General features: G+C 60.7%; 2 protein-coding genes across 2 annotated transcripts in view; one reads left to right on the top strand and one right to left on the bottom strand.

The window, feature by feature from the left end:
• The window catches only part of TONSL (tonsoku like, DNA repair protein), a 63,791-nt gene extending 59,310 nt beyond the window's left edge, over positions 1 to 4,481 (bottom strand). Inside the window, exon 1 of the mRNA XM_077490460.1 lies at positions 4,310 to 4,481. Coding sequence (XP_077346586.1) covers positions 4,310 to 4,331 — 22 coding nt within the window. The 5' untranslated portion in view covers positions 4,332 to 4,481. The remainder of the gene's footprint in view (positions 1 to 4,309) is intronic.
• A 1,349-nt stretch (positions 4,482 to 5,830) lies between these two features.
• HGH1 (HGH1 cochaperone) lies at positions 5,831 to 14,038 on the top strand. Its single transcript, XM_077490459.1, is given in 7 exon segments — positions 5,831 to 6,428; positions 8,139 to 8,239; positions 8,676 to 8,759; positions 8,762 to 8,773; positions 10,180 to 10,271; positions 11,045 to 11,162; positions 13,605 to 14,038. Coding segments are annotated over 7 exon segments (1,068 nt in total). The 5' UTR covers positions 5,831 to 5,907; the 3' UTR covers positions 13,745 to 14,038.
• The last annotated feature ends 6 nt before the right edge of the window (positions 14,039 to 14,044 follow it).

Raw genomic sequence — 14,044 nt, 5'->3', positions numbered from 1 at the left:
ATGTGACGGAGGCTGCTGGTGATGGGGGACACACTGATGTGAAGGGGGCTGCTGGTGATGGGGACACACTGATGTGACGGGGGCTGCTGGTGATGGGGACACACTGATGTGACGGGGGCTGCTGGTGATGGGGGACACACTGATGTGACGGGGCTGCGGGTGATGGGGGACACACTGATGTGACGGGGCTGCTGGTGATGTGGACACACTGATGTGAAGGGGCTGCTGGTGATGGGGACACACTGATGTGACGGGGCTGCTGGTGATGGGGACACACTGATGTGACGGGGGCTGCTGGTGATGGGGACACATTGATGTGACGGGGCTGCTGGTGATGGGGACACACTGATGTGACGGGGGACGATGCTGGTGATGGGGACACACTGATGTGAGGGGGCTGCTGGTGATGGGGGACACACTGATGTGACGGGGCTGCTGGTGATGGGGGACACACTGATGTGACGGAGGCTGCTGGTGATGGGGGACACACTGATGTGAAGGGGGCTGCTGGTGATGGGGACACACTGATGTGACGGGGGCTGCTGGTGATGGGGACACACTGATGTGAAAGGGGCTGCTGGTGATGGGGGACACACTGATGTGACGGGGCTGCGGGTGATGGGGACACACTGATGTGACGGGGCTGCGGGTGATGGGGACACACTGATATGACGGGGCTGCTGGTGATGGGGGACACACTGATGTGACGGGGCTGCTGGTGATGGGGACACACTGATGTGAAGGGGGTGATGGGGACACACTGATGTGAAGGGGGTGATGGGGACACACTGATGTGAAGGGGGTGATGGGGACACACTGATGTGACGGGGGCTGCTGGTGATGGGGACACACTGATGTGAAGGGGGCTGCTGGTGATGGGGACACACTGATGTGACGGGGCTGCTGGTGATGGGGACACACTGATGTGACGGGGGCTGCTGGTGATGGGGGACACTGATGTGACGGGGCTGCTGGTGATGGGGGACACACTGATGTGACGGGGCTGCTGGTGATGGGGACACACTGATGTGACGTGGCTGCTGGTGATGGGGGACACACTGATGTGACGGGGCTGCTGGTGATGGGGACACACTGATGTGACGGGGCTGCTGGTGATGGGGGACACACTGATGTGACGGGGATGCTGGTGATGGGGGACACACTGATGTGACGGGGCTGCGGGTGATGGGGACACACTGATGTGATGGGGCTGCTGGTGATGGGGGACACACTGATGTGACGGGGCTGCTGGTGATGGGGACACACTGATGTGACGGGGCTGCTGGTGATGAGGGACACACTGATGTGAAGGGGCTGCTGGTGATGGGGGACACACTGATGTGACGGGGGCTGCTGGTGATGGGGACACATTGATGTGACGGGGCTGCTGGTGATGGGGACACACTGATGTGACGTGGCTGCTGGTGATGGGGGACACACTGATGTGACGGGGCTGCTGGTGATGGGGACACACTGATGTGACGGGGGCTGCTGGTGATGGGGAACACTGATGTGACGGGGCTGCTGGTGATGGGGGACACACTGATGTGACGGGGCTGCTGGTGATGGGGACACACTGATGTGACGTGGCTGCTGGTGATGGGGGACACACTGATGTGACGGGGCTGCTGGTGATGGGGACACACTGATGTGACGGGGCTGCTGGTGATGGGGGACACACTGATGTGACGGGGATGCTGGTGATGGGGGACACACTGATGTGACGGGGCTGCGGGTGATGGGGACACACTGATGTGATGGGGCTGCTGGTGATGGGGGACACACTGATGTGACGGGGCTGCTGGTGATGGGGACACACTGATGTGAGGGGGCTGCTGGTGATGGGGACACACTGATGTGAGGGGGCTGCTGGTGATGGGGACACACTGATGTGAGGGGGCTGCTGGTGATGGGGACACACTGATGTGAGGGGGCTGCTGGTGATGGGGGACACACTGATGTGACGGGGCTGCTGGTGATGGGGGACACACTGATGTGACGGGGCTGCTGGTGATGGGGGACACACTGATGTGACGGGGCTGCTGGTGATGGGGACACACTGATGTGAGGGGGCTGCTGGTGATGGGGACACACTGATGTGAGGGGGCTGCTGGTGATGGGGACACACTGATGTGACGGGGGTGATGGGGACACACTGATGTGACGGGGCTGCTGGTGATGGGGACACATTGATGTGACGGGGCTGCAGGTGATGTGGACACACTGATGTGAAGGGGCTGCTGGTGATGGGGACACATTGATGTGACGGGGCTGCGGGTGATGGGGACACACTGATGTGAGGGGGCTGCTGGTGATGGGGACACACTGATGTGACGGGGCTGCGGGTGATGTGGACACACTGATGTGAAGGGGCTGCTGGTGATGGGGACACACTGATGTGACGGGGCTGCTGGTGATGGGGGACACACTGATGTGAGGGGGCTGCTGGTGATGGGGACACACTGATGTGACGGGGGTGATGTGGACACACTGATGTGAAGGGGCTGCTGGTGATGGGGGACACACTGATGTGACGGGGCTGCTGGTGATGGGGGACACACTGATGTGACGGGGCTGCTGGTGATGGGGGACACACTGATGTGACGGGGATGCTGGTGATGGGGGACACACTGATGTGACGGGGCTGCGGGTGATGGGGACACACTGATGTGATGGGGCTGCTGGTGATGGGGGACACACTGATGTGACGGGGCTGCTGGTGATGGGGACACACTGATGTGAGGGGGCTGCTGGTGATGGGGACACACTGATGTGAGGGGGCTGCTGGTGATGGGGACACACTGATGTGAGGGGGCTGCTGGTGATGGGGACACACTGATGTGAGGGGGCTGCTGGTGATGGGGGACACACTGATGTGACGGGGCTGCTGGTGATGGGGGACACACTGATGTGACGGGGCTGCTGGTGATGGGGGACACACTGATGTGACGGGGCTGCTGGTGATGGGGACACACTGATGTGAGGGGGCTGCTGGTGATGGGGACACACTGATGTGACGGGGGTGATGGGGACACACTGATGTGACGGGGCTGCTGGTGATGGGGACACATTGATGTGACGGGGCTGCAGGTGATGTGGACACACTGATGTGAAGGGGCTGCTGGTGATGGGGACACATTGATGTGACGGGGCTGCGGGTGATGGAGACACACTGATGTGAGGGGGCTGCTGGTGATGGGGACACACTGATGTGACGGGGCTGCGGGTGATGTGGACACACTGATGTGAAGGGGCTGCTGGTGATGGGGACACACTGATGTGACGGGGCTGCTGGTGATGGGGGACACACTGATGTGAGGGGGCTGCTGGTGATGGGGACACACTGATGTGACGGGGGTGATGTGGACACACTGATGTGAAGGGGCTGCTGGTGATGGGGACACACTGATGTGACGGGGCTGCTGGTGATGGGGGACACACTGATGTGAGGGGGCTGCTGGTGATGGGGGACACACTGATGTGACGGGGCTGCTGGTGATGGGGGACACACTGATGTGACGGGGCTGCTGGTGATGGGGACACACTGATGTGAAGGGGCTGCTGGTGATGGGGGACACATTGATGTGACGGGGCTGCTGGTGATGGGGACACATTGATGTGACGGGGCTGCTGGTGATGGGGACACATTGATGTGACGGGGCTGCGGGTGATGGGGACACACTGATGTGAGGGGGCTGCTGGTGATGGGGACACACTGATGTGACGGGGGTGATGTGGACACACTGATGTGAAGGGGCTGCTGGTGATGGGGGACACACTGATGTGAAGGGGCTGCTGGTGATGGGGGACACACTGATGTGACGGGGCTGCTGGTGATGGGGACACACTGATGTGAAGGGGGTGATGGGGACACACTGATGTGACGGGGCTGCTGGTGATGGGGACACACTGATGTGACGGGGCTGCTGGTGATGGGGGACACACTGATGTGAAGGGGGTGATGGGGACACACTGATGTGACGGGGCTGCTGGTGATGGGGACACACTGATGTGACGGGGCTGCTGGTGATGGGGACACACTGATGTGAAGGGGCTGCTGGTGATGGGGACACACTGATGTGAAGGGGCTGCTGGTGATGGGGACACATTGATGTGAAGGGGACGATCAATATTAAAGTGGGCCGGTCATGATGAAGTCCAGGGCCATATATTTGCCCCTCCCCCATGAGATATAGATATATATATATATATAGAGAGAGATGGAGATGAGGAGATCCCCTCCCCCGTGTCACCAGAACAGGAAGTGACCGGATTTCCCCTCCCCCTCTGTACGATCTCCGGTACTCACGGCGGATCTCCCGATCGCTCATCTCCGATCCTCTCCCGCTCTCACTTGTATCACACTCCGCCCTCCGCAACTCCTGATTGGCCTCCGCGAAGCCCCGCACTGATCTGATTGGTGCACACAGCTGTCACTCACCCAACACCCTCCAATCTATAAAGAGAGAAGGAGCAGCGGGACCAGGTGATTGGTACAATAAAGAATAAGGCGGGTCATATGCCGACAAGTAAAACCACGTGACACAAGAGAAGCGACCATTCAGAGCATCGCGGGGCGGAGCGAAACAAATCTTATCAAATATGACGCCGACATCTCTCCCCTAGCCCGTCCCACACCGGAACGACCCTCCCCCGACTCCTCCCATACCCCGCCCCATACACCTCGACTATCCAACTGTGCGACAATGACGTCACCAGTCAGCGCCGGAAAGGATTCCCACGTTTTACTGGTCCACCGATCTCCATCCCCCACCCTTTCCACTCTGCTCTGATCTATGTTACCGCTATTCTTACCACCCCCCCGTGTGTAGTGTGACCCCCCTTCCGCCCCCCCTCCCCCTGTGTGTAGTGCGACCCCCCTTCCGCCCCCCCTCCCCCCGTGTGTAGTGTGACCCCCCCCCTCCCGCCCCCCTCCCCCCGTGTGTAGTGTGACCCCCCCTCCCGCCCCCCTCCCCCCGTGTGTAGTGTGACCCCCCCTCCCGCCCCCCCTCCCCCCCGTGTGTAGTGTGACCCCCCCTCCCGCCCCCCTCCCCCCTCCCCCCGTGTGTAGTGTGACCCCCCTCCCGCCCCCCCTCCCCCCGTGTGTAGTGTGACCGCCCCCCCTCCCCCCGTGTGTAGTGTGACCGCCCCCCCTCCCGCCCCCGTGTGTAGTGTGACCGCCCCCCCTCCCCCCGTGTGTAGTGTGACCCCCCCTCCCCCCGTGTGTAGTGTGACCGCCCCCCCTCCCCCCGTGTGTAGTGTGACCCCCCCTCCCCCCCGTGTGTAGTGTGACCCCCCCTCCCCCCCGTGTGTAGTGTGACCGCCCCCCCTCCCCCCGTGTGTAGTGTGACCCCCCTCCCCCCGTGTGTAGTGTGACCCCCCCTCCCGCCCCCCTCCCCCCGTGTGTAGTGTGACCCCCCTCCCGCCCCCCCTCCCCCCGTGTGTAGTGTGACCGCCCCCCCTCCCCCCGTGTGTAGTGTGACCCCCCCTCCCGCCCCCGTGTGTAGTGTGACCCCCCCTCCCGCCCCCGTGTGTAGTGTGACCGCCCCCCTCCCCCCGTGTGTAGTGTGACCGCCCCCCCTCCCCCCGTGTGTAGTGTGACCCCCCCTCCCGCCCCCGTGTGTAGTGTGACCCCCCCTCCCGCCCCCGTGTGTAGTGTGACCGCCCCCCCTCCCCCGTGTGTAGTGTGACCCCCCCTCCCGCCCCCGTGTGTAGTGTGACCGCCCCCCCTCCCCCCCGTGTGTAGTGTGACCACCCTTCCGCCCCCCTCCCCCCTGTGTGTAATGTGATCTCCCCTCCCCCCGTGTGTAGTGTGACCCCCCCTTCCGCTCCCCTCTCCCCCCCGTGTGTAGTGTGATTCCCCTCTCCCCCCGTGTGTAGTGTGATCTCCCCTCCCCCCTGTAGGTGATGGATTTGGGGGCGGATCTCCTGGGGTTGCTGGGGGCAGGGACTCGGTTGGATGTGAAGATGGGGGCGGTACAATGTGTGTTGGGGGTGAGTGGGACCCCCGAGGGGAGGCGGAGCCTGTGTCAGCTCCCAGGAGTGGTGGCTGCCATCTTTGATCTTACCTCTGACCCTTCGGTGACCCGGGAGTCCTACCACATCCTTGTCAACCTGACCTCTGACCCCGCCTCTCACCGCCCCCTGCTGGACGTTCCTGCCCTCCTCCCCACCCTGATTGGTCGTCTTTTCCACCCAAAATACGAATACGCCGATTCTGTCTGCTCCGCCCTCTGTAACCTGAGCCGGGAGGAGGAGCCATGCCGCGCCATCCTGACCGCCCTTCCCGCCACAGGACTGGCACAGATTGTGGACATGATCTGCGGTCCCCAATACAACCCCAACACCCCCCTACAGTACCTGGGGCCCCTCCTCTGCAACCTCACCCAGCTGGCTGAGGGGAGGGACTTCCTACTGGACAGGAGCAGGTGAGGCGCCGCTATGGGCGGAGTTCCCCCATAATCTTCTTTAGTGTATTTACAATGAATTTCAGGCCATAGACATGGAGAGACGTTCCCTCGCGCCATCTTGGTACACCTCCACAGAAAGGATACACTGAGAAGGTGGCAAGCGGACATCTTTGTACACCCACCAGAGTTTTAAATCTCACACTTATTACCAGTAATCCGAGATTATCTGATCTAGAAATCCGTCTCGCTGTTTACATGTTGAATTCTAAAAGCAGCAGGTGAGGTCGGAAAACCCACGAGGTCAGGTGAGGTCGGAAAACCCACGAGGTCAGGTGAGGTCGGAAAACCCGCAAGGTCGACAGATGTCGAATTTCACAATATAAGATCAGTTTATTGGTAATATTAAGTGTGAGATGTAAGAACTCCAATGGGTGTACAAAGATGTCCGCTTGCCGCCTTCTCAGTGCATCCTTAGTGTGGAGGACTGCGGGGTGTACCAAGATGGCGCCACACATTCTGATGGACATTCATAGGAAACATAGATAAAGAAATAGATTGATCGGGATGGGAGGAGGAGATTGATCGGGATGGGAGGAGGAGGAGATATTGGAGGAGATTGATCGGGATGGGGGGGAGGAGATATTGTTTTTGATTAACTTTTCGCAGAAGAATTTCTTTATTAGATTTTATTTGCTTTTGATTTAATGTTGATCTTTTCTGCACTTCACTGATTTATAGATTTACAATGCCTCCCCCTACTGGACGGAGAACAGTATAACACCCTAATACATAATACTCTCCTACAGCGCTCTTCGTATACACCCCCATAGTTCTCCACCATAGAGCGTTCCTAATACAACCCCAATGGACCTTCACCACAGAGCGCCCCTGACATACACCCCCATGGACCTCCAGCATGGAACGCCCCTGAAATACACCCCCATGGACCTCCAGCATGGAACGCCCTTGAAATACACCCCCATGGACCTACAGCATGGAACTACCCTGAAATACACCCCCATGGACCTCCAGCATGGAGCGCCCCTCATACAGCCCCATGGACCTTCAGCATGGAGCGCCCCTCACATGCGCCCCTCATACACCCCCATAGTCCTTCAGCATGGAGCTCCCCTCATACTACCCCCATAGTCCTTCAGCATGGAGCCCCCCTCACACCCCCATAGTCCTTCAGCATGGAGCGCCCTTCACTCCCCATGCTCCTTCAGCATGGAGCGCCCCTCACACCCCCATGGGACCTCCAGCATGGAGCTCCCCTCACATACACCCCATGGAGCGCCCCTCACACCCCCATGGACCTTTAGCATGGAGCACCCCTCACATACAATCCATAGTCCTTCAGCATGGAGCTCCCCTCACACCCCCATAATCCTTTAGCATTGAGCTCCCCTCACACCCCCATAATCCTTCAGCATGGAGCTCTCCTCACATACACCCCCATAATCCTTTAGCATGGAGCGCCCCTCACATACACCCCCCATAGTCCTTCAGCATGGAGCGCCCCTCACACCACCATGGACCTCCATCATGGAGCGCTACTCACACACCCCATAGTCCCCCAGCATGGAGCTTTCCTCACATACACCCCCATATTCCTAGATCATGGAGCACCCCCTACATACACCCCCATATTACTGGACTCGGGGGGGGGGGGGGCAGTTTGGGGGTGAGGGCTCTAGGATTTGCGGTGACTCTCCCCTCCTCTCCTAGGTGCGCCCTCCAGAGGCTCCTCCCCCACTCTCACGCTCCGGGTTCTGTGATCCGCAGAGGAGGAATTGTGGGAACGTTGAGAAATTGCTGCTTCAATCACAGTAAGTGACTCCTCCCCAGTGGGTGTGGCCAGATCTTGTGCTTCCTGAATTGTCAATACCCATATACAGTCCACATCACTGGACTCTGAACGCCCCACCCCCAAAGACCCTCCCCTCTACTGTGACCTATCCCCTGTCCCAGGTCCGTAGACTCCTCCACCTCTGGAATTGTGATAGCAGGGTGTCTCCAGTAGGGGGCGTCTGTACAGAGGAAGGGGATCCTAGACTTTCTATTCCTCCAGTCGCAGGACAGCCTTCATCTCCAGGGGAGGGGTATAGAGGAGTGCCAGTGGATGGGGCGGTTGGTTAGAGGGGCAGTTGGTGGAAGGGTCAGTAGATGGGGGGGCGGGGGGGGGGGGGGTTGGTGGGAAGGAGAAGTGGGGTATCTGATGTTCTCTGACAGGAAGGGTCACATCTGGTTTTGCTTGTATTCCAGGAGATCACGGCTGGCTTCTGGGGGAGGAGGTGGATTTGTTGCCATTCCTGTTGCTGCCATTGGCCGGTGGAGAAGAATATACAGAGGAGAGATGGAGAGTAAGGACAACCATAGAGAGGATATTGGGATGGGGGAGGCTATTGGGGTTGTGTGGTGGTGTTGATGTTGGGGATGATGGCCAATGTTGGGATGGTGGACGCTCTCAGTGGGATGGGGTGGATGATGAGCGGTTGTTGGGATGATGGGGGCTGTTGATAGTAGGTGTTGGGGTGATAGAGGCTCTTGGTGGTGGGTGTTTGCGGGTTGGGGGGGGGGGGGGGGGCGCTCGGTGTTGGGATGGGGGTGGTGATGGGTGTTGGTGTTGATTTTGGGTGTTTGGAGGGGGTGGTGGTTGGTGTTGATGGTGGTGGGTGTTAATGATGGGGGTGGTGGTGGGTGTTAATGATGGGGGTGGTGGTGGGTGTTAGGGATGGGGGTGGTGGTGGATGTTGATGTTGATGATAGGTGTTGGGATGGGGGTGGGTGTTGGTGTTGATGGGTATGAGGGTGGTGCTGGGATGGGGGAGGTGGTGGGTGCTGATGATGGGGGTGGTGGTGGGTGTTGGGGGTGATGGCCAATGTTTGCATGGTGGGGGCTGTTGATGTGGCTGTTGATGTGGGCGTTGATGATGGGGGTGGTGGTGGGTGTTGGGGTGATGGAGGCTCTTGGTGGTGGGTGTTGGGGTGATGGAGGCTCTTGGTGGTGGGATGGTGGGGGCTGTTGATGGTGGGTGTTGGGGTGGTGGAGGCTCTTGGTGGTGGGTGTTGGGGTGATGGAGGCTCCTTGGTGGTGGGTGTTGGGGTGATGGAGGCTCTTGGTGGTGGATGGTGGGGGCTGTTGATGGTGGGTGTTGGGATGGTGGGGGCTGTTGATGGTGGGGTGTTGGGGTGATGGAGGCTCTTGGTGGGGGTGTTGGGGTGATGGAGGCTCTTGGTGGTGGGTGTTGGGGTGATGGAGGCTCTTGGTGGTGGGTGTTGGGGTGATGGAGGCTCTTGGTGGTGGGTGTTGGGGTGATGGAGGCTCTTGGTGGTGGGTGTTGGGGTGATGGAGGCTCTTGGTGGTGGGATGGGGGGGCTGTTGATGGTGGGTGTCGGGGTGATGGAGGCTCTTGGTGGTGGGTGTTGGGGTGATGGAGGCTCTTGGTGGTGGGATGGTGGGGGCTGTTGATGGTGGGTGTTGGGGCGATAGAGCTCTTGGTGGGTGTTTGGGGTGGGGGGCCCCCTCGGTGTTGGGATGGTGGGGCTGTTGTTGGGGGGGGGGGGGGGTGGAGGCCCTCTGTTGGACTCCTGTGTCTCCATAGTCGGGTTTTCTGTCACTTTGGAATTGTTTTGTAATTTTTCGGGGGATTTGGTGTAATGACATCACTTCCTGTCAGTATTCTTTCATGACTTCCTGTCTGTAGACTTGGGGGGCTGTGGGGGAGGGGTGTTTACCTGTCACTGACCCCCATCTCTCCATTCCCAGCACTCCCCCCGGATCTCCAGTATCTCCCGGAGGAGAAGCAGAGGGAGCCGGACCCCGATATACGCCGGATGCTGATTGAGTGCCTGCAGCTGGTGAGGGACCTCAGGGGCGTGTTCTGCACACAGGGTGGGGGTGGGGTTATTGTACAACAGCCATCCACCTATCAGAAGGAAGTTGGCTTGTCTGTTGGGGCTCCTCGGGAAGGTGATTATCGGGTTCATATTCAGCAGAGCGGCCAATGGGAGCAGAATTAACCCCTCGAGTGGGGAGGGGTCCCAAACAATCCTCACCCATTGGTCACTTTCCTTGGAGGGAATAATCCATCTCTGATAGGGGGAGGAGCTTTTTGTGGACACAGAATGGTACGCCCCGGCCTTCTAGAACAGGGGGAGGGGGGAGCCGCCACCTCCTGAGGGGGGAGTCGGCAGTTGTGGAACTTTCAGGTGTTTCCTGCCACCTGGATAAGACCCCTTCCCCTCCCCCGCTGTCTTTTTATTGGTTACAATGAGATGCATCCTGGAAACAAAGACCGAGGGGGTGGAACTGGGCGGGAACCCTCTGACTGTCCTGCCCACTTTTCCCTAACATTGGTTACGCCCATAAATTTGGCTTTGGTAGGGGGAGTAGCTCTACGGGGGGAGGGGCTTCAAGAAAGGGAGCGGCACAAGCATGTTTTCATCAGTTTATTGGATATCGGTCGTCCAATCAGCTCCTAGTCCGACTTTGTGTGACCAATCAGAATCCAGGCTGGGGTGTACATGTGGTGACGCCATGAGGAGCCTGGGGGGTGGGGGCAGGGTGGTGCTCTGTGGGGAAGGAGGATAATGGTGGAACATGTTGAGTCCTAATGTTCTTCCCCCCCCAGCTCTGCGCCACCCGGGAAGGACGCTGCACCCTGAGAGAACGAGGAACCTACCTGATCCTCCGATCGCTCCACTGCTGGGAGACGGAACCCGCCCTGAGGAGGACCTGCGAGAAAGTCACCAGGTCAGTAATATGGTCGAATGACATGCATAACGCTCCGCTCCCGGGGCCCCGGCGGGGGAATGACACGCATAACGCTCCGCTCCCGGGGCCCCGGCGGGGGAATGACACGCATAACGCTCCGCTCCCGGGGCCCCGGCGGGGGAATGACACGCATAACGCTCTGCTCCCGGGGGCCCCGGCGGGGGAATGACACGCATAACGCTCCGCTCCCGGGGTCCCGGCGGGGGAATGACACGTATACCGCTCCCCCCCCCCGGGGCCCCGGCGGGGGAATGACACGCATATACCGCTCCGTTACCGGGGCCCTGGTGGGGAATGACACACATATACCGCTCCCCTCCTGGGGCCCCGGCGGGGGAAAGACACACATATACCGCTCCCCTCCTGGGGCCCCGGCGGGGGAAAGACACACATATACCGCTCCCCTCCTGGGGCCCCGGCGGGGGAAAGACACACATATACCGCTCCGTTTCCGTGGCCCCGGCGGGGGAATGACGCGCATATACCGCTCCGTTACCGTGGCCCCGGCGGGGGGAAGACACACATATACCGCTCCGTTTCCGTGGCCCCGGCGGGGGAAAGACACACATATACCGCTCCCCTCCTGGGGCCCCGGCGGGGGAAAGACACACATATACCGCTCCGTTTCCGTGGCCCCGGCGGGGGAATGACACGCATAACGCTCCGCTCCCGGGGCCCCGGCGGGGAATGACACGCATAACGCTCCGCTCCCGGGGCCCCGGCGGGGGAATGACACGCATAACGCTCCGCTCCCGGGGTCCCGGCGGGGGAATGACACGCATATACCGCTCCGTTACCGGGGCCCTGGTGGGGGAATGACACACATATACCGCTCCCCTCCTGGGGCCCCGGCGGGGGGAAAGACACACATATACCGCTCCCTCCTGGGGCCCCGGCGGGGGAAAGACACACATATACCGCTCCGTTTCCGTGGCCCCGGCGGGGGAATGACGCGCATATACCGCTCCGTTACCGTGGCCCCGGCGGGGGAAAGACACACATATACCGCTCCGTTTCCGTGGCCCCGGCGGGGGAAAGACACACATATACCGCTCCCCTCCTGGGGCCCCGGCGGGGGAAAGACACACATATACCGCTCCGTTCCGTGGCCCCGGCGGGGGAAAGACACACATATACCGCTCCGTTTCCGTGGCCCCGGCGGGGAATGACACGCATAACGCTCCGCTCCCGGGGCCCCCGGCGGGGGAATGACACGCATAACGCTCCGCTCCCGGGGCCCCGGCGGGGGATGACACGCATAACGCTCCGCTCCCGGGGTCCGGCGGGGGAATGACACGCATAACGCTCCGCTCCCGGGGTCCCGGCGGGGGAATGACACGCATATACCGCTCCGTTACCGGGGCCCTGGTGGGGGAATGACACACATATACCGCTCCCCTCCTGGGGCCCCGGCGGGGGAAAGACACACATATACCGCTCCCCTCCTGGGGCCCCGGCGGGGGAAAGACACACATATACCGCTCCGTTTCCGTGCCCCGGCGGGGGAATGACGCGCAATACCGCTCCGTTACCGTGGCCCCGGCGGGGGAAAGACACACATATACCGCTCCGTTACCGTGGCCCCGGCGGGGAAAGACACACATATACCGCTCTGCTCCCGGCGGGGGAATGACACATATACCGCTCCCCCCACCCCCCCCCCCGTGGCCCCGGCGGGGGAAAGACACACATATACCGCTCCGTTACCGTGGCCCCGGCGGGGGAAAGACACACATATACCACTCTGCTCCCGGGGCCCCGGCAGGGGAATGACACGCATATACCGCTCCCGTTACCGTGGCCCCGGTGGGGAATGACACACATATACCACTCTGCTCCCGGGGCCCCGGCGGGGGAATGACACACATATACCACTCTGCTCCCGGGGCCCCGGCGGGGGAATGACACACATATACCACTCCCCTCCTGGGGCCCCGGCGGGGAATGACACGCATATACCGCTCCGTTACCGGGGCCCTGGTGGGGGAATGACACACATATACCGCTCCCCTCCTGGGGCCCTGGTGGGGGAATAACACACATATACCGCTCCCCTCCTGGGCCCCGGCGGGAGAATGACACACATATACCGCTCCCCCCCCCCCCCCCCCCGGGGGGGGAATGACACATATACCGCTCCGTTACCGTGGCCCCGGCGGGGGAATGACACACATATACCGCTCCGTTACCGTGGCCCCGGCGGGGGAATGACACACATATACCGCTCCGTTACCGTGGCCCCGGCGGGGGAAAGACACACATATACCGCTCCGTTACCGTGGCCCCGGCGGGGGAATGACACACATATACCGCTCCGTTACCGTGGCCCCGGCGGGGGAATGACACACATATACCGGTGCGGTTCTGTGGCTCTCATTGGCCCCCGTAGTGATGTCGGTGACATGGATGTTTTCCTCTCTCAGGTCTGATTGGTGACGAGCCGGAAGCCGGTCTGGAGAATCTTCTGGAAGTGTCGGTCCCCCCGGAAGTTCAGGAAAAACTGAAGCGTCTGGATGAAGAGGAGGAGCGAGAACTCCAGCAAGAGAGCGCCATGTGACCTGACCTGGGGATGTCCCGCAATGTGGGAGGAGACTGTCTCGCCTCTTCAGAGTGGGAGGAGACTGTTTGCTCCCCGCCTCGGCACATTCTCCACCATCCTTCTAGACCAGACTCTTCATATTCCTCCATCAGAGAAGGTCGGATGTGGTGGGACGTCTCGGAGGACGATGGGCCTTCATTATTCACCATCTCTGGGAGGTCATAGTGGTTCGCCTCTCACCCTCTTGTGGGGGGTAATGCAGCCCCCTGGCTCGGTCCTGGACACGTTGGGGAGATCTCCAGTAGGGTGGAGCTCAGG

The sequence above is a fragment of the Lithobates pipiens genome, unplaced genomic scaffold, assembly GCF_037356315.1.
Source record: "Lithobates pipiens isolate NorthernLeopardFrog02 unplaced genomic scaffold, aLitPip1_a1.2 Scaffold_19, whole genome shotgun sequence".
Lineage (NCBI taxonomy): Eukaryota > Metazoa > Chordata > Amphibia > Anura > Ranidae > Lithobates > Lithobates pipiens.
This window is presented reverse-complemented; position numbering and strand designations above follow the sequence as displayed.